This window comes from Lutjanus erythropterus, chromosome 12 (assembly GCF_056507025.1).
Source record: "Lutjanus erythropterus isolate fLutEry1 chromosome 12, fLutEry1.hap2, whole genome shotgun sequence".
Lineage (NCBI taxonomy): Eukaryota > Metazoa > Chordata > Actinopteri > Lutjaniformes > Lutjanidae > Lutjanus > Lutjanus erythropterus.
Window position 1 is genome coordinate 16,682,449 of NC_139328.1, and position 20,622 is coordinate 16,703,070.

Genomic DNA, 20,622 nt, shown 5'->3' on the forward strand with positions numbered 1-20,622 from the left:
AGTTCTCAATACCCATATATATTTATTGAAAAACATATCTCCTTTGTGAGACAGTTATTATGCTCCTTTTTTGTCTCGGTGTCTCCTATAGGCCGGTATGGACACCCTGCAGGAGTGGGACTTTGACAAATTCTCAGAAAGTGCTGCCAAAAAGGCTCTGAACCATAACCTCAAGCATGTGATGAAAGAGGGCGGCCGTGCTGGGAAAGCCCTGATGATCAACACTGATAAGCTCATCAGCACCGTGCAGGTTTTAGGTGCTGCAGGAGGCGTCGCCAAAGCCGCCCAGGCCATCAGCGTCACCACAGGGGTGATGTCAGCCCTCTTCCTCGCTCTGGATGTTTTCTTCCTCGCCAAAGACTCCCACAAGCTCCGCAAGGGCGCCAAAACTAAGTTTGCCATGAAGATCCGGGACGTGTGTAAAGAACTTCAAGACGGCCTCCTGGAGCTGAACAAGGTGAAGACGCAGCTGCAGAAGACCATGGACGGCATCGAGGTGGAGGAGTATGAGGAGATCGAGGAGGTGGAGGTGGAAGTGGAAGACGATTGGGAGTCGGATCCTAAGAAGCTGGCCAAGCTGGAGCAGGAGCTGGACCTCCTGGAGGAGAAACTGGACAGGAAGGCGGAGGAGGAGGAGCAGAAGAAGATGAAAGAGATGGAGAAGGAAAATTTGAAAAGTAAGAAGGACAAAAAGGAGGAGAAGAGCATGAAGGAAAAAGGAGAGCCAGAGGAAAAGAAGGAGAAAGAGGAGGAGGAAAAGAAGGAGGGAAAGAAGGAGAGTAAGACGGCAAAAAGCAAGGGAGAAAGCAAGTCTGAGTCAACATTAGAGAAGATTTCTGATGAGGAAAAAGAGCATAAAAATGAGGCTGTCAAAGAGGAAGTTTTAAAAGAACAATCTCAGAAAGGAAAGAAGGACAAAGAAAGTGAGAACAGAATCACAGCTGGAAAAGAAAAGCATGAGAGGAAGACAGACACCGCAAAAGAAGACAGTGGTACAAAAATAAAGACAGACGAGAAGGAAAAAGAGAAAAATAAGACCGGAAAAGAGCAAGAGGAAATTAAGATCAGATCAGGCGATTCAAAACAAGAGGAGTGGAGTGGAAAAACATCTGAGAGAGAAAGTGAGAGGAGGAGGATCAGCAGAGAGGATGAGAGCGTGACAACCAAGGAGAAAGAGGCAGAAAGTGGGAGTGCATGGAGGCACAGCAGCAGCAGGAGTGACAAAGATCAACCCCACAGGAGTGAAAGAGGGAGCCAACATGACACAGATAAAGAAATAAGAGGCGGCAGCAGACACAGTGACAGGACGGAGAGCTGGAGGAGGACGGAGGAGGAGAGAGGAGTGAGGGACTGGAGAGCTGAGTTGGCAAAAAGTCGAGAGGAGAGGAGAGAAAGCAAAGATGAACGAGAATCTAAAAGGGAGGATCACGGAAGAAGCGACGTGAGGAAGGAATCGCATCGAAGCCACGCGTCAAGGAGGGAGCACTCAGAGAGACACGAAGCTGACCCAAAGAGGAGTCACCACAGGAGGGGAGCAGCCCCACGTGATGATGACCACAGGGAGAGAGGAGACGAGAAACGAGGGAGCAGGATCGAGAGCGCGAGGAGGCAGTTTGAGAGAGCAGGGGCTGAGGAAGAGGAGGAGGAGAGGGGGAAGAGGAGAGAGGATGGAGGGAGTCAGAGGAGGAACAGAGAGAGGAGGGGAAGCGACAGAGACAGAGAGCACAGACACAGCCACCAAGGATCTCAACCACGATCCGGCACACTGCTGGAAGACGGACTGTATATTTAAAGACACGTTAGTACACTATTATCACATTGAGGATGAGGTTTGGATTATTCTAAAGGGTAACCGGTATTTTTAAACCTATTTTCACATTTTTTGTGTTGAACTAATAATAATAATGTTATTTATATTGCACTTTTCAAGCTTAAGCGCAACATGCTTTCCAGATTAAAAGGTTTACAAAGGAAACAGTAAAAATCAGGTAAAATAAGTTCATAAAAAGCATTTGAGACAGGCACATGTAGTATATAAACTGATAAGATTCAAACATTTGATACATAAAAGTACAAAGTACATGTAAGTAATAAAATAAAAGTTCTAAAATATTGACACTAAAGCAAGCAAATTAATGACTGCAAGGGACTAATGAGGACACTAATTTTTGAAATTGGTCCAGCATTGAGTGAGACCACTGCAGCCATCAAATCGTCCAAGTATGCCCAACAAATGACACGTTCAGATTGTTATTCTAGGTGTGACAACATTATGGAAAAAGATCCCTACAGAGAGAGACCTTTTTTTTTGAGGATTCTGCTGAGGTGAAATGTGCTGGTGTGTCCATGAATTAATAAAGGATATTTAAATTTATCATCATCCAGACTGCCATCCATTATGCTGCAGTTTGAATATCAGCGAGCCGGAAAGTGTTTTTCACCAACTCTGGTTGTTGAGATAAACCCTCAATTCACCGAGTTAGATATGAAAATATTGTGGCTGTACGTGATGTTTCTCCCTGCTGCTTCTGCTTGCTGATTGTTGGAGCAGTGGAAAGACAAGCCAACAGATTTTTGGTGAGTTTTGTTCCTGTCAAATTTGAATTAAAGTGACAATGTTAAAAGTACAGTTTTGCAAAGGGAGTTTGTTGTGTTTGGCGACAGCAGTAAAACAGCCATTTCTGGTTAAACGAATGTATCTTACTTTTTAACAAAAAGGTCTGTTTATGTAGGGATCCTTTCCATAATGTTGTCAGACACTTAATAACAATCTGAGTCTGTACGTGGCAAAAACAAGCACTTAAGTGAATGTACAGATGAAGATGAAATTATTAGCCCCCCTATGAAAATGTAATTTAATATTTCCCAAGTGCTGTTGAACAGAGCAAGGATTTTTTTTAGCTTTTCCAAACATCCTAGTTTTATTTTGGATGCTTACATTATTTTACTTTTGACACAGAAACAAAATTATTTCACAAAAAACAAAAACTACCATGGTCAAAATTATTAGCCCCCTGATGCTAATAGTCAGTTGTGTATCCTTTTTTTTCTGGATAACAGCCTGCAGTCGTTTGTTGTAGTTTTCAACAAGTCTAAGACACATCTCCCGAGGAATCCCAGCCCAGTCTTCTTTGGCGAATCTCTCAAGCTCCTCCAGACTTGATGGACTTCTGGCATGGACCTTGGTCTTCAGTTCACCCCACAGATTTTCAATGGGATTCAAGTCAGGGCTGTGTGCAGGCCAGTCAGCAACGTTCACTTTGGTCTTCTGGAGGCAGTTTTTCATCAGGAGTGATGCATGTTTTGGGTCATTGTTGTGTTGGAAGACAAAGCGACGACCCAGACCCAGTTTTGTTGCTGACTGCTTGAGGTTTTCTTTCAAAATCTTCACATATCCTTCTTTCATCATGATTCCTTCCACCTTGACGAGATTCCCAGTTCCAGACGCTCTGAAGCATCCTGACAGCCACTTGACACTTGGAAACGCTGTGATAACTTTGTATATCCTTCTCCTGCTTTGTGAGCATCAATTCTTTTTCTCAAGTCTAAACTGATTTCTTTTGTTTTTGTCATGATGCTTTCTCAAGTGACAGCTCAAACCCTTACTGAAGTTTTTATACTGTTTGTAAATTGGAAGATAACTCTCAGTTTTAAGTTGATTTTATGAGCTTTGAACATTACAAAGTTAAAGCACTTGGGAAACTTTTGAAAAAAAACTAACCCTAATCCTAACCCTTTTATCAAGGGGCTAATAATTTTGTCCTCAACTGTACTTTGACAGCATGCAGTTTGCCATATGGCAGCTCATTTAACAGCTGCTGAGTACAGCGCTCTCCCTCACTACTGGACCAGTTTCAAGAAATGTTGCCTGGATTGGTCACTGACACACAAAAAAACATGGGAAAAATACTGAAGTTACCCTTTAAATCCAGCTGTCAATCAAACAGAACGTCATTCAAGCTAATTGAGTCAATAAGAAAATATGTGATATTTCCCCAAATAGCTTTTATTCTTCCTTTCCTTCTTCCTCCAAAACTATCAAGAATATATATATAAATACATGCTGACATTCTTTATTACAACAGAAACAGGATGTCTGAATGTGAACTAAATGTTCAGTTGACTTTAAAACAATACTCAGGTGTCATATAAGTTCCTCCTGTCTGTTCTGGCTGTGAAGTGATCATTTTTACTAAACTGTAAAGAAGTCCTCATTTTAAAGTTCAACCAAAGTTTACTCTTTTATAAACCAGGACAAATTTTTCAAAACGTGTTGGATAGTCGGTTCCTCTGACAGCACTTACAAAGCTAAAAAACGTCTCCACAGGCGCACAAGTCTGGATGATGTTTGAATATCGACTTAATTTGTTGTATTTAAGGATGAATGCCACTCTGAAAATGTCATGAATTTTTTTTAAAGGGACATTGCGGTTTCTGGTTCAGTGGTTTGTTCTTGGCAGGTACGAGAGTTCAAACATGTAATTGGCATCACAGTGAACCACATGTAAATCAGAAAGAAACTATGTGGTCAGATGCAGCCCAGACCACCTCTGAATGTAGGCCAGGAGATCAGAGATCAGATCTCAGCGCGTGCTGTCCACTCATGATCTGATCACCTAAGACGCTTTAGTAATGCCAGATGAACCAAATCAAGTGGGGTTCTTCCAAATCTGCAGCAGAGGGAAACTTTAGACCATAATCACCCGAAACTTACAGTCACATTATGTTTTAATTCAATAAAATTTATTCCCGCTCTTCCTTAAAAAATGATGTTATGTCACGTATCCAGTGTGGTAATATTTAATGTATTGATCATAGTGTTAAACTAAGGACTTAAACTAAATTCTCAGCACATATTTTGACTTGTGAAATCCAGGTGCTACTAACAACATTATTATTTTCTGCTCTGGACTGCTGAAAAGGAGCCATCGTGACTGTCATCAGTGCTACCTTTGTTTTTCCTGTCAAGACAAGACGTCTGTGAAAATGTGATTCATTGATTCATTCAGTAATGTAGGCTGGGCTGTCAAAGCTCAGGTTTGTAGAATTTACTCTGAAACAACATATGAATTCAATTAAAGTAAAATACAATAAAGTTACAATTTGAACTTCCAGAAGGGGAGTATTCACAGAAAAAGGTTGGAGACCACTCGACTGATTAATGCTGAAGCTTCACATTAGCTTCAGCTGTATCTCTTCATGACCCGTATGAACAGGAGGAGGGATAACAGCAACCACTAACTTTCTCAGTGTGCATATGCTAATGCTAACGTTACGTGCCTAATGTTAATGCATGTATGATATGGAGCCAACTGCTCCTTGCTAAAAAAGCATATTTATCAAAAGTTTAATATTTGCTGGAGAAACCCTGTGAGTTTTTGTTTGTTGAAAACAAACAAAAATTGTGGGAGGCGATAAGCCGCATTTATCTGCTACAGCGTCTATTTTTAGGTACAACCACTACGAGTTAAATCTCGTTCATACAACTTTTTCAACTGAAAGATGAAGCTCTAGTTCATGTGCAAAAATACTTTTTGCTACAGCATCTCTAAAGGAATCTATAAAGCGGATTTCTTGTAAAACCTGACCAGGATACATGAAAAATACAGAGTAGAGAGGCTGCTACTATTTTGTTTAATGCAGTGATAATGTATTGATGTGATAAACATAACACCTTTAAATATATATTTTTAAACTGTTCCATTTTTTCTCAAACAGGTATTTTTCTACATGGTGTCTGTACTTTATATATTTCAGGTGTTTCAGGGTAAAACTACATGGTTTTAAGTCTATATTGTATCCTTTGTATATAGACTGTGTGTATCGTGTTGTCCAGTGGACCAGTGTATTTATTCCACTATAAAAGAAAAAGTTCATTTTTTTCATGCAGTCATTGTATCTAAGGTTGTACAGAAACTGCTTCTGGGAGATGTACCAGGATGATTTAACGATAATGACCATTTTTGCAACTTCAGTCATCAGATTTTTGTTTTTCTTACCTGTTATTTACACTTTTAATTCTGCACTTTAACCAGGAATTGCCTCATCGTTTTTTCATAGTTTCATTTTTGTCATTGTTTGATGTCTGGAATTGTCTGTCTGCATGTCTGGAAGTTTCTGGAATATTGTGCAATGGCTTACTTTGATCTGTTCATATGTTCACTGTGTGTAATTTTATATGGGTAAATGTTATTTTCTATTTTGCTGGTTTGTTATTGAGCAAATAAATTATTAAAGTTCTGTTCTGCAGTTCAGTTCTACAGTCCTGCTTTTACATTAATGCATGAGTAATAATAATCTAATGATATAATATATAATACTATGATAGAAACAAGACATTTTACACCAGTGAGCACTTTTATTTTTAATCATTTAAAGCTACTACCAGGACTTTTTAAACTGGTTGTGATACAGTCTTAATTTAATACTGATCCTCTAAATGACTAACATAAGTTAATGAGACAATCCAGAAGAAGACTGGCTCTTTCTATTATTACTCTTAACTACTGATTCTCTGTGAAGTCAGTTGAAACAAGCCTGTGTTCACATTTTATGAGGCAAAGTTACAGTGAGTAGCATGTTATAAAAAACCAGGAGATTTTTCCTGAGATAGCTATTTTTGACTTAATATTTTGTGGTTATTACTTTAAGTGCCTTTTTTTTCTTATTATATTTGAATGCAACGGCAGTTTATTTTTGGTGTCATTTAACAAAAGATGCATAAAAGTGGTCTGAAAGGGAGCTAGACTTGTGTTTTCAGGCTTTAGAAAATCTAGGCTGTGACAGTTGCCCAATCACGGGTCGGTAAGATAGTTGATTGCTGAGTCTCATTCCCAAAACGTCAGTATTTCACAACCTGGTAATGTGTCTTCAATCATCATCATTCTCTAGAATCGCTGACTGCACTTTAAAGGGACAGTTCACTCCAAAATCAAAAACACATATTTTTTCCTCTGGTCTGTTTTGGTGAGAGTTGCAGAGGTTTGGAGAAATTGGCTGGTCGCTCAAAATAATCCACAGACCTTGTGTCAATCAAACAGTCATAAAGGCCTGACCAGAGACTGAAAACTACAAACAGGGTAGAGTTAGTGTGGGTATGTAGACCTGTGAGCCATCCTGTAATGGAAACTGTTGGTCATTACACAGTTTGGGAGGCGTGTACAGGGCTTCTTAAATAAATCACTGATTCTCAACACAAATCTTCTCAAAACAGAACAACCAAACCTCCATCAATCAGTCCAATTCTAACAAAAAAATGAAAGAAAAAAAAAAAAAAAATCATTTTCTGTATTTAAATTGAGATTATTATGAGTGATGCTGATGTAATTTTATCCTAATCTTTTCTTTTCTTAAGAGTTTTCTGGTCTCATGAGGGTTTCCATTTTCAAACCAAGTGTGATTTTTATGTATTAATACTAGAACAAGGTATTTATATTCCACTCAACTCTGATGACACAGAAAATGTATCATAGTGTACTAATATAATACACATTTATAATAGTGTGTATTTACATAGCTCTTTTTAAACTGTGATTATTTCCAGATAAGGTTGTCAGAAGTATTGATGCTTCAAAACAATACAATACCTAGTATTTAAAGTACCAAAGCTAATAATAATAATAATTATTATTAATAGTAATGATATAAGTGCTCATTCATGACCTCAGTTCAGTTCAGTCTTTATTGTCCTGCCTGAAATTTGTCTTGCAACAAAACCAGATAGTGTTCAGTGACTTTTTCTGCAGCACAGCGCTGTGTGCAGGTTGTAGATTTAAAAAACAAAAAACAAAAAGCATCATCATGGCATCATGACCACCCAGTTTCCGGTTGATGAATACCATCTGAAAATATTTTCCACATGCTCACCGTATTTTCTGCTGAGTCATGTCTCACCTGTTCACAATATGTGACAAGTGACAATAATTACCTCTCAGAATGAGGAAGTGTCCTTCACAAGATTAGAAGATAACATTGTATCAGAATAACAAAGTAGAACAGAGAACAGTGTCACTATTTTCTGTCAGTCTGTGTGTTATTGGAATAAATCCTGTAACACCTCAGAAATACAACATGTGTTTTATAAATTTATATATGTAACCAGGTATCTCTGGGGAGGGCGGAGTTACACTCTTTGATTTGGACATCCGGCTCCAAGAATTTTAATTGAAACTGGGTAGCACTCTTTGAAGATGGGACCCAGATAATAACACTGTCCCCACACGTCACGTGCACTTGCCAGGTGTGAAATTCAAGCTTTTAAATATCTTTTTTTTCCCTCTATACCTTTTTCTCCTTCTCTCTGATTGGACCAGCTTTCGGTCAGGTGGAAACCTCTGAGTACAGGTGTGAATGGACCTTTGACGCATGTGACCACGTTCATTCAGCAGCATGTCGGACCACCTATTCAACACATGTCTTGTAAGTACACACGAAACAGCTGGCTGATTTACACATGAGTCACTGTAGAGCAGGTTACATACCTGGGCTCACTGACCTGCCAGGATAAACAGCACACGTTTGTGTATCAACAGATTTCGCCACTGAACCACAGTATCCCCAGACTCCTTTTAAAAAATCACGTATTTTTTAGTTTTGTTTAGTAAGGAGCTACTTAATAAAGTTTGTGGACCCGCTATGTAAAACATCTTTATACTTTCTGCCTTCTTGTAAATTCGGCAATAAATACATGACATTAAGTTGTTCCTTTCCTTGTTAAAAATCAAAAACATTAGGACACTTTGTTGGGGCTGTAGCAGCCTGCTAGCATTTAGCAGCTGTGTTTCAAATTATGGCACCGTTTACACTAAATTTCTAAAATAAGACATTTTATTGACGTCAACATTTTTCAAGCAAATGCAGTCAACAGTATTTAGTACAGGCTACTTCTTTGTTGCCCTTGGAGAAAGACTTCCTTAAAAAACAGCCCAATTTTGTGAGTTGTTGAGTCAAGAGAAACCTTAAAAACTTTCTGAAACGCTGTCTATGACAAATTCTTAATTATAAAGGTCTGCTTGTAAATTCGGCTGTGACTATACGTTATTATACGGTATTGTTTTTCTGTAAAAACAATAAACAACGCATTTGGTCTTTGCAAGTGGAAATGATGTAGCTGGTGTTACTTTGCACTCTTGGTATTTGTTTTGTTTATCTTTACATATAACTCATCACAGCATATTTAAGGTGTGTATTTTGGTCAAACAGTCCACACATACGGAGCAAACAGAATTACTCAGAGAGCTCAAATCAGTATTAGGTAAACATGCTTTAAACTAAATATGTTTTACTATGAAGAACTATCTGAATAATAAAGAATAATATTTACTCAATAAACACTCAAGAACCAGCCAGTTTTACGTCAAACCGCTTGGAAATTCCCCTTTGAAACATTCAATAAATCTCAGACTGCAAATGAAAAGACAAGAACATGTCATCATCACTGACGTCACTCACAGGTTTCGAGTCAGGTGTGACTGTGGCAAATAGTTTACATGGCTCTCTGGTCAGTTTGGTGGGCCCCTTAGCAGAACTGGGCCCCATGGGGGTCAGGACCGGCTCTGCAGGTGATACTTTGTACTATATTATATAACCACAAAGTATACCCTTTACTTTTAGAGAGAAAAAACCTGCTATTACACTGAACAATACCAGTGCAGCTGTGGACAAGTTGAGTTTCACTGTGAGATTTAGTTTCAAGAGGCAAAAACTGGCTCTTTCTCTCCACTTCAGCTTTAGAGTAATTGTTAAGGTACCTATAGTTCAACCGATTTAGTGCTGATAAATCAGATGTTGACCTTTTTTACAAAAACACGGATGGATGGATCTCCCTCATGTAACACAAACTGTGTCCTTCATGTTTGTAAAGGAAAGTCTTCTTTCTTTTTTTTTTTTTTTTTTTTTTTAGAGTTGTTGAACCCGGGTACGCCCTGCCTCAAAGATCAAACGATAACAAAAGCAACTTGATCCGTCTGCGTCCCGGGAGAGAGTTTCATGCAGGCTTCTCAACTCTGACAGGAGCAATATAAGGAAAAATACCAAATCCCTGTCAGTTTTGGTGTGACCTATTCATCTGATTTGACATATAGTAACATTTATAAAAAAAAAACCATCTCAATAACTCCTTTAATTTCGTCCCCTTTTCACACTCAACTGAAGTGCATCAGCATTTGTAGATTTATTAGCTGTAGTATTTTTTGTTAGTGTTCTCTTTCGTCTTACAAACTGTACAAACAAGGAGGAATTTCTTTATAGTTGTGCGCAACACCTTCAGGAAACAAACCAAAACTTCCTTACTAGAAACAAACCCTTAAAAACTAATCAGACCAGAAAGTTAAACCAGTGTTTCCTGAAATATTCTTTTAACATAATAGCAGCCAACAGTCCAGTTTCTGTTATGACACTGACTGACATCATTGGTCAGGTGGTTTGTTTTGGAAAGCAGTGATAGATCGCATGTCAAGGCACATCTGTATCTGTGACAATGAGCCTCTTCAACGTGTTGTCACTGCTGTCACTGTGTAAACATTTTTATTTATTAATGCCAGTGGTGGAAAGAGTACTTGAGTCATTACTAAAATATTACTCAATTACAAGTAAAAGTACTGGTGTTAGAAAATGTCCATGATATTTTTCTCAAAATCTACTTAGTGAGTTAGTTACTTTTCAACTGTTGATGTTTAATAAATTATCAATAGCAGGTAGTCGGTCAAATCAGTTTCAGTTTCTCAAAAATCTTCACTTCAAACTCTTCTGCTCTGTGGGTCACACTCACCTCTACAAACTAGGGTTGCACATTTTTGCAAATTTCTTTAATGATCATGTGTATGGTTTTGTTCACAGCCAATCACCACAGGCGCTCTTTGATTTAATGTGGTGTGGTGTTTTTGATGGTGTTGGCAGTTCAGCCTGCTGAGATGCCACCGAAACATAAAATGAGGAAGGATTAAATCAGGAATGTTCCCATACACATGACAGGTATTGCATGAAGTAGGAAAAAAAGTATCAAATGAAGTACACTGTAAGGGTACTGGTATCAAAATATAACCTGCCCTTCTGTCAGGCGCACACCCTTTAATCTTTGAATTACAAAAACCTTTTGACCAAATTCTTGAAGGAGGATCTGCGGTCTCAGTCAAACCTCTTCTGAACCATAAGGTGATTCCCCCGACAACAATCCTGAGGCTTTTTGTCAGAGAAACTGTTCCCTGAAGTGCGCACCTTACAGGCAGGTAGTCTGACAGTCAGCCAGGTGGATTCTGGCCAGGCCCCGCCCTCCTCAGGATGCTCCCAGCGCTGTTTGTGCTGGTTTAAATCATCCTGCAGGGACCAGATGCTCACAGAGGAGCAGAAACACCTGAACAAAGAACAACTCACAACTCAACATCTGACTCTCACAACTCAGGTAAGTCTCTCTCAGAAATAAAAAAAAAAAAAAGGAAGCTTAATTGAAAAGTCACACTTTGTGTTTGGATTCACTTAATTACAACTGCTACTTGATTTTCATTGTTATTATTTATTTTCATTATTTTATCAAGTTTGTTTTGGTTTATTTTGAATATTAGTAAGTAGATGATTTGAAATACAGAAATGCTGCTGTTTGATTTGGTTGAAATTGAGTCCATATACAAAATATGATGATTTTATTTTGAAGTTTTTAATTTGGCTAACTTTATCTCAAACGCCCTTAAAAGCAGTCAACATTGACTTTTTAAGTATCATTTATTCTGATTCCTTTTCTTTTATAGTATATATAGACCTAAATATTACATACGTACATACAGTATAGTGTTTTTTTTATATTTTGCTGTAGAAAATCTGATTGTTCAAGTACTTTCAGTTGATTTTATTTATATTTGACTTTGTTGTATTTTTCTGATATTTGCCTTACGTTAATTGATCGGCCGTTAGCTGTAAAAACTTTATTCACTTGTAAATTATAACCTATGAATAATACCAAATATATTTTCTTACACTTAAATAAATGAGTCACAAATTTTAAATTTGTTAATGTCATTAATGTCATCAGGTATGGATTTACTAAGAACAGCTCTAAGAGTTAAGTTTTTCTTAAACTGGAGTCTATTGATGATTAACAAGGTTCTCAAATCGCACCTTATTCATCTTATTTTTAATATTTACTTTCTTATTTTTCTGTGCCCTCCCGTTAGGAATGGAGCGAGTATTGATCCTGTTGTTTGCTGCCTTGATGGTTTATGTGGCACCAGGTGTCCAAGGAACGGCTCATTTGTCGTTTGCCAATAATACACAGGTTGGTTTTCTCTCAATTTAATCTCCCAGAGTAAACACTATTTGACCTTTGTACTTAAATAGGTTGGTGAAATGTTTGTTTAAAGGCTAGTTTCGATCTTTTAAAAGCTAAAATGAGTTTTAGAATTGAAAATAAAATGATAAACTGCTTTCCAAACTTCGCCATCTGTTTCCTTTTGAGCTTTAACAGCATGTTTGTATTTCATGGTTATATTTTATGGCGCTGGTTTTTAAGAGCTACTCCCAGAGGTGTGGACTTGAGTCACATGACTTGGACTCGGGTCAGACTGGAGTCACAAATTTGATGACTTAAAGCGCAACTTGACAAAATCCAAAAAGGTTTGAAACTTGATTTGGGGTGATAGTAGTAGTAAGGTTGAGTTTAGTTAAGTTGAGTAAGGCACTGAACCCCCATCTGCTCAGGGTGCCTGTTTCTGGGCGGCATCCATCACTCTACCTTAAAACATTTCAGTTATATGTACATAAATATTTAGTTTACCACAGCCGGACGGTGCTGGAAAAGCTTGGAAACGCACCTTGAAAATACTTGAAAAGTGCTTGAGTTTGACTTTGGAAAATATGTAGGAGCCCTGTAAGTAACTTTGTAAATCAATGAGGCTAGAAACGAGTAGTTTAGTATTTGGGAATTGACTTCGGACTTCAGTCTTGACTTGGGACTTGAATGCAAACACTTTGGACTTGCTTGTGACTTGGTCCCACTTCTGGTTACTCCAGTGATTCAATAGGTGCAGACATCAAATGTCTCCTCTTGTGTCTTGGTGTATAAATTGCTGTTTTAATGTCAACCAGGTGAACATCACTCGGGATGGTTGTGGAGTGACTAAACTGTGTGTGGAGACACCAGACGACTGCGATCCAACTGGAAACAGCAGCTGTCTGTTTGCGTCTGTGGTGGCCACCACCCCAGTGGCTCCCAATGGCAGCGATCTGTCCTTTGAACTCAGGGGAGACTCCACAGGATACATCGCACTGGGACTCACTGTGAATGCTTCAGAGGTAACGCACCACAGGCGGCAAAAGTACACATACTCATCACTCATGTAGAAGTACAGATACTTGTGTCAAAAGGACAAAAAGCAGAAGCACTGATTCAACTTCTTTACTCAAGGAAAAGTGATAAAGTACAGGCTCTGAAATGTACTCAAAGTCTGAAAGTAAAATGCAGTTTCTGTGCAAAGCTAACGGAAACTCATCTTTTCTCTTCGGTCAAGTCTCTCTCTCTGTCTGTTTCACCTTGTTATGTCTTTTATGAGGTTTTTGTCTTATTACATCTTGTTGCGTCATTTTTATCTTGTTACTTTGTTTTTGTGTTGTTACGTCTTGTTACAGTGTTTTCGTCTTGTCACATCTTTTTCGCCTTGTTACGTCTTTTATGACGTTTTTGTCTTGTTAGGTCTTTTATATGTCATAACAAGATACTGTAAGTCTTGTTACGACTTTTATGTCTTCTTCATCGTTATGCCGTTTTTGTCTCGTTACATTGTTTTTATTTTCTTGCGTTGTTATCTTGTTACGACTTGTTACGTCATTTTTCTCGTTACATTTTTTACGCTGTTTTCATCTTGTTACATTGTTTTCTATTTTTTTACATCATTTTTGCTTTTGCATAGTTTTTGTCTTGTTAGGTTCCTTGCAGCTTTTTCTTCTTTTTATGTCTTTTTTACATCTTGGTGCGTTCTTCTCATCTTGTTACGTCTTCTGCATTGTTTTTGTCTTGTTGCGACATTTTCGTTTCTTGAATTGTTTTTCGTCTTATTATCTCTCGTATGTTGTTTTCATCTTGTTTACATCTTTTTCTGTTGTTTTCATCTTGTTCAGTCTTTTGTCTTGTCATGTCTTTTCAACTGTTTTGTCTTGTTACATCTTTAACGTCTTTTTCATCTTGTTACTTCGTTTGCTTCCTGTCTTTTATGGCTTTTTTCAGTTTGTTATGCCGTTTTCTCTTTGTTACATCTTTAACATAATTTTTGTCTTGTTGCATCTGTCATGCATGATGTGCACTGATGGATACACAAAGAAGCATCTTATCAATGTGTTTGGTCTCGATCTTGGGAAAGTGGCGCCCAGTGATGCAATTAAACAATAATTTCCCTAAAATGCATTACAACTAAAGTAATAAGCCTGTTTTGAAAATGTGAGGAGTAAAAAGTGCAAATGTTTGTGTTAAAATGTCTGAAGTAAAAGTAAAAAGTTACGTAAATGTTGTTTAATACATAAATTACTCAAGAAAAGTCCAGATACCTGAAAAATCTACGTAAATACAGTATTTGTACTTAGTTACTTCCCACCTCAGTAACACATACAATTACTGGTGTAAAACTTAAATGTAGTGGTGGCCAATTTCAATCATATTTTTTTATGAATTGGACAAATAATCACTACTCATGTCACTTTTAATGTGCTGAGTCCCCAGTATACAGTCTGTTGTCCCAAATCAAGGGCCGATCCTGGAGCGGACGTGGCCAACTAAGGTCTGCTTCCTTACAGCCAGGCTTTAACCTCCTCCTCCTCGCCAAATGAAACAGAGACCAACTGTAATGTTGCCATTGTGTTGTAAAGTCAAAAATTTCCACCATGAAGTTCCTCTCTAACAGCCAACAGAATGTAAATAGTGGCAACATGAGTCAGCTTTTATGATACCTGATAGGCAAATATTATACGCCCGGCTGTCAACATATCCAAGGTCACATGAAAAGCAAACTGACATGCTTCTTTATTTATACGTTTATTGACCTATGCTCACTTCAAACACCTGTTAAATACGACATGGCTATGTGACATTTACTGACCTGATAAGGACTGCCTGGATGCTCCATTAATCAGTAATGGAGACTCCATCGTCTCTCTTCTTCAGCCCTTTAGGACTTAATATTAAATACCAGTTTGCCTCCATGTTTGAAGATGGCCACACTGGATATTGCAGTGAAGTAACAGTGGAACAAAATTCTTTGATGTTTCACTTGTTGATGTTGTTGTTGAAAATTAGCCTTATTTTCAGGAATGTTAGCCAATTAAGATACACTGCCCCTGTAAAATAAAGTAATAAACCAAACTAAACTTTTCTTTTTGATTTGATTTGAAGTTAAGAGTTTGAGAGCATTTAAAATTACTCTTGAGCTATATGTTAAATCTAAGCTTCATGCCACTTAGCATGCTAGCAGCTTGCATTGTAGATGAATTGAGGCAATATACAGTATATAATGTATACACGTGTTTCAGAAAACATACAATTTACTTACTTCAACTCTTTTAAAACCTACCCATTTGGGTATTGTTTGCCTAGATTAAAACAAACTCTAGCACTAAATTTAGACCAAAAAACAGTAGGAATATCCGCCAGACTGCTGTGATACTCATTTTATTATCAATCAATATCAATATATAACTTTATAAATTGTACATATTGCTAGCATCCCGTGAACTAAAAAGTAGGTGGTAAAATGTTTTCAGTGTTTTTTCATGTAATTTGCTTTACTGTAAGTTTTAGTTTTCAGATAATTTAAAATGATGAAATTTTTGCTCCTAGTGACAAAAGGTAAAAATCTTCTTCATGGCAACAAATCAGTTAATCTTAGACAAGTGTGTTATCATATTGTGCAATGTGAAACTATCCAGAAGTATGTGGCAACTTGATGTGGACACACAAGGACATAAATGACCTGCAAACAGGGAAGCGGAACTAAAACGAAAAAAAAAGAAAGAACATTCTCAGGTGAACACACAGGGAACAAGAAGGGCTGGAAACTTAACTATTGTCAGGCCTGTTTCATCACTTTATTGACATATATCCTGCCATAACAAAGACACTTTGTATGACTTTGGAATTTGTTTGTCTTCTTTTCGAGGAAGTTGATCATTTCATCCTTTCACCACCAATTCTTTCCTCAGGGTACCACCATGCTTTTCATCTGTGCTCAAAACAGCTCAAACAATGGGTCGTTCGTCTTCAGGACAATGAAAAGAAACAACACTGACAATGAACTCAGTCCAACAGAGACGGTGAGGCTTCATGCTTGCTGTCATGAAGAGGAAATGTTTTTTTTTCTGTTTTTCATACATTAGGAAATTGAATTGTTTATACTGTATGAAACAAAGAATGAACAGAAGATCTTATACATGGGATTACGAGCACTCAGAGATGATCAAGTCATGATTTTTAGATTGCTTGTGATAAAAATCCAAATATTTTGAAAATAAATGCAGCCTAAATACACAAGCCTAAAAAAATGTTTTCCCACCTTTCAGTTAGGGTTTTTTTTTCCCCATTTTCTCAACTTCATGTTAAAATTAACTTGGAGAGACTTGGAATTTAAGATACAGATGAAAGAAATTAAAGGAAAAAGAAACATAAAATGTCTTAGTTAGGTATTTGTCCTCCACAGGTTTCTTTTGGAGGTATGGACACAATACTTCCAAAAGGTATTACCTCACTCATTTTGGCTTGATTATGGTGTTTTTGAGACACAAAGTCTTATTTACTAATTTAATCAGGTTTTACTTTAATTTCACAAACATCTGTTTTAACTAGCTCATGCTGACAGTTAACTAGTGTAGTGGATGATGTACTTCAGCAAAAATGAACAAACAGAACAAAACAAACAATAACAGCAAAGGAAACCAATTGCCAACATTCAATAATGTTTCTTCCAAGTGTCCAAATGGGGAACAAGTCTGATGAGTTAGTATTAGCACCTCCAAAAACCAGGCAATATGGGTCTGGATAGCTGACTTTTTGAATAAAGTTTAAAACTTGAGCATTTAAAATTAACTTAGGTGCTTTGTGTATAACTTTGACACCCATTTAAAAGCTAAAAATCATAGTCAGTAATCAGTCAATCATTATGGTCCCACGGCAGGGTTGCTACCTGTCCTGTATTGCAAAATAAAATGCACCGTCCTTAAGTGAATGCAAATTGTCCTGTATGTTTGTACACACTCTACTCTCATGCATATACTATGTTAATACGTTAATATAAATGATGCGACTGTGCTCCAGGCCCTCCTTTGAAACGGATGCATAAAAAGCATACATTGGTGAATAAATTCAGAATGTAGGAAAATGAAGTGTCACTCAAAATCCGGTATATTTTAGCTGCTAATTTGATGGTGGCAACCTTATCTTAAAGGAACATCTACTAGTGAAACCAGACCTGAAAAGTCAGCGTTTAAGTGTTGATAAGAGGCTGATATTTGACAGAGACCTATAATGTGTGTCTTTGGCTTCAGCACAGGGCCTTTAAAAGAAAAGACAACAGATAAGAACAGACACCAAAACATAATACGGTGTGAAAAGACATTAATAGTCATTTAAAAAAAAAAAAACATACATCTTCTAGCGTCTTCTTTTTATTTTACCTTACCTTATCTTACTTTATGTTACATTTCATCATTAGCGAACGACAGAAATTCGAGGCTTGGTGGAAGGCAGTGTGATTCAGTGCGAGTTCAACGTCCCAAATGTGAACGCCACCATGGCCAGACACAGCCATGTGACCACCTTCACCATCCTCCTCGGGAATGGAACTTTTAATGGAAGTAAGTGGGAACACATTTACACGCATAATATAATTTCACATGATTTCCCTGAAGAATGGTGGTCTGCAAACTGCGGCAGACAATATAACCATTTCAAATTAAAGTTGATACATTATTATAGATACGTGTGCGCATTTAAAATTGCACACATGTACCTTGTAATGACCACCAAGTGCTTCTTAACCCAGTTAACAGTGGACAATGTATACTAAAGCAAAAATAAAGCAAAAAAGGGCCAAACAACAAATTGCCAACAATCAGCTGTCCAAATAGCATGCAAGGCTAATGAGTTAGCATTAGCATCTTCTTCTTCTTTTTGGAAAAAGTTTTAAGTGTGAGCATTTAAAATTAAACTTATTCAAAGTATGTATAATGACCTCCAGGTTCTTGACACTGACGCACTGAACTGCTAATTATCATGCTAGCAGCTAGCTACCCTCGAGTTTAGCAAGATGTAGTAGCCAGCATCTGATCCGTGAACATGAATTAACATGTGATGTATAGTATTTCAGTCAGCAGACACTTACGTTAAAAGAAAATAACTTTGAAAATTACCCCACTTTTGTGGATGATCTCCCCAGATTAAAACAAACTCTGATAATGAATTTGGGAAATCTGGACCATAAATTTTCAAGCGAACGACAATTTCTTATCTGAGAAACAGAAAGATTTACTCCTTTTTCTTTCAAACTGATACTCATTTACCACATTATCAAATTAAGTGAATTTAATGTATTTTATTATAACTTTACTTTAAGGCAGTGATTTTCAAACAGATGTGCAGGGAGCCCGGAGCTGTCTGGGTTTCACGGCACGTTTCTTGCGTGGAAGGTTTCTTTCCAGTCAAGCACTCGTCACTCATTAATGGTGAAAGCCAGCTCTCTAATTCAAGCCACATAAATGAGGAGGGCCCTGGTGTAATTTTGTAAGGAGTCTCTGGCTGAGAACGTTTAGAACCACTGCTTTGAAGTATTCACAACCACACAGCTGTCAGTAAGCACTAAAGTTGTCTAAAGTATCAATACTAAAAAAAAATTTAGGGAAAAAAAAATCTTAATTGGATGCCAAGGACTTCTCTTTTCATTGTGTTATCAAAAGAGGTGTTGAGTATCTGTTTTAATACTAATATTGTATTTAATTTTAAAATCTGATATTGCGACAACTCTGACCCACCGTTATGTACTCGTTCAGATGCTTTCGGTCCCTTCAGCACCAGCCTGAACAGTGGTCCTCTGAACCTCGCCAACCCGGCCAGCAACGTCCCCACCACAGCTACACCCTCAGCAGCCAGTGGAACCGTCCACCCTCACGGTAAACAAAGTAACACACTGCCAGAAAGTTCATATTTACTCTGCACACATTTGATGTCCACTGCAGATTAAACTGCAGTATAACAATACATTCAGTGTCGACGCAAACAATGTGTGTCTAGGCCTGCAACTAATGAGTATTTTTATTGTTGATTATTTTCTCGATTAATCAATCCTGTCACAGTCTTGTCTCTTGAAAAATCGGTCCAAACATGTGGACCACAAGATAAAACTAAAAAAATGTTCTTGCAATGAGGTCCAGCATCTGAAATACTAAGGATAACCCAGAGACCTCACTTCAGTCAGTTTTTATTGTAACTATTTTTTACTGAAGATACCATGAGAACTGTTAATGGAAAGAGATGTAGCCATTGAGCTTTATTATTACTTTACTGTCTCAAAATGTCAACAAATAAAAGTAGATACCACTGGGAAAATAGAACGAGCTGCATCACTGCACTGAGCTACCATGTCATTAAACACCCAATAAACCTATAAACGTTTAAGCGTCATGAACAAAACATGTCGTTTGTCTCCCTGCCAGCTGTGCTCCTGCTGAGTGTCCTCCCACTGTCCGTCATGCTGAGAGCCTGAACGTCCTGAAGGAACTGTGGCCAGTAGGATACAATAATTACAGCTTATGCGCTGGATTTACGCACAAGCGTCGACAAACTATGTATAAAATGTTTTTACTGAATTTATTTAGACATATTTAAAGTGTCTTTTGCACTATGTTTGCACCTGGGAAGTACTTTGAGCTGGAGCTCCAGCTAAAAATGAATGGTATGCATATGACGTTTGCAAACACTTCTTGTGGTTTTAGCGACCAAATAATTCTTTAATTTTCTGCGTAGGACTGTGGAAAAGTTGGTGTTATTGTAGTTTTGCGCTGTAAAGTTAAAGGGCTAGTTTGGATTATTTGATTTTTGTATGAGGTACTTATCCATAGTCAATGTGTTACCTACAGTCAGTGATGGCTGGCACACTGAAGCAGCACGAGTACTGCCGCAGGAAGCTAAGCAATGTACTACTGTGGACAAAGTCAGCAGCAAAACGCATTTTACACATAAAAAAAATCTCAAGTGCTGTAATTATAATATTTTCACTACTTTACCTTTAGGTAGCCTTTTCAGATGAGAAACCGACATTATATAAACCAAATATCACACTCTCTCATGCAGAAATAGTGCTCTGCAAGGCAGGGATGTTTCTGGCAACTAATTTCCCTGTTGATTAAACCGAAATTTTAATGTAGACTAGTCGAACAGTAAAAGGTGGGCAGGTAAAGCTGAGCACAACTGCAGGTAAGGATATGCCTTTTTTAGATGAGTAAAATAAGCTTACAGCTGACCCTGTCCACAGCAGTACATTCCTTTGTTTCTGTGTTGTCGATCACCAGCTACTGTAGCTCACACACTGACCATCGATGAGTACCTGAGAGAACACTTTAAATAATCCAAACTATCCCTTTAACAACCCAGAACTGCCTTTC

General features: G+C 37.8%; 2 protein-coding genes across 2 annotated transcripts in view; both read left to right on the forward strand.

The window, feature by feature from the left end:
* Window positions 1-2,274, forward strand: part of LOC146317812 (uncharacterized) — a 28,597-nt gene extending 26,323 nt beyond the window's left edge. Inside the window, exon 47 of the mRNA XM_084732924.1 lies at window positions 92-2,274. Coding sequence (XP_084589050.1) covers window positions 92-1,792 — 1,701 coding nt within the window. The 3' untranslated portion in view covers window positions 1,793-2,274. The remainder of the gene's footprint in view (window positions 1-91) is intronic.
* Window positions 2,275-11,242: 8,968 nt separating this feature from the next.
* LOC146317814 (ferric reductase 1-like) lies at window positions 11,243-20,392 on the forward strand. Its single transcript, XM_084731608.1, has 7 exons — window positions 11,243-11,398; window positions 12,165-12,265; window positions 13,075-13,281; window positions 16,174-16,284; window positions 17,679-17,820; window positions 19,012-19,131; window positions 19,675-20,392. The coding sequence occupies exons 2-7, from the start codon at window positions 12,167-12,169 to the stop codon at window positions 19,722-19,724; spliced, it is 729 nt and encodes a 242-aa protein (XP_084587734.1). The 5' UTR covers window positions 11,243-11,398; window positions 12,165-12,166; the 3' UTR covers window positions 19,725-20,392.
* Window positions 20,393-20,622: the final 230 nt, after the last annotated feature.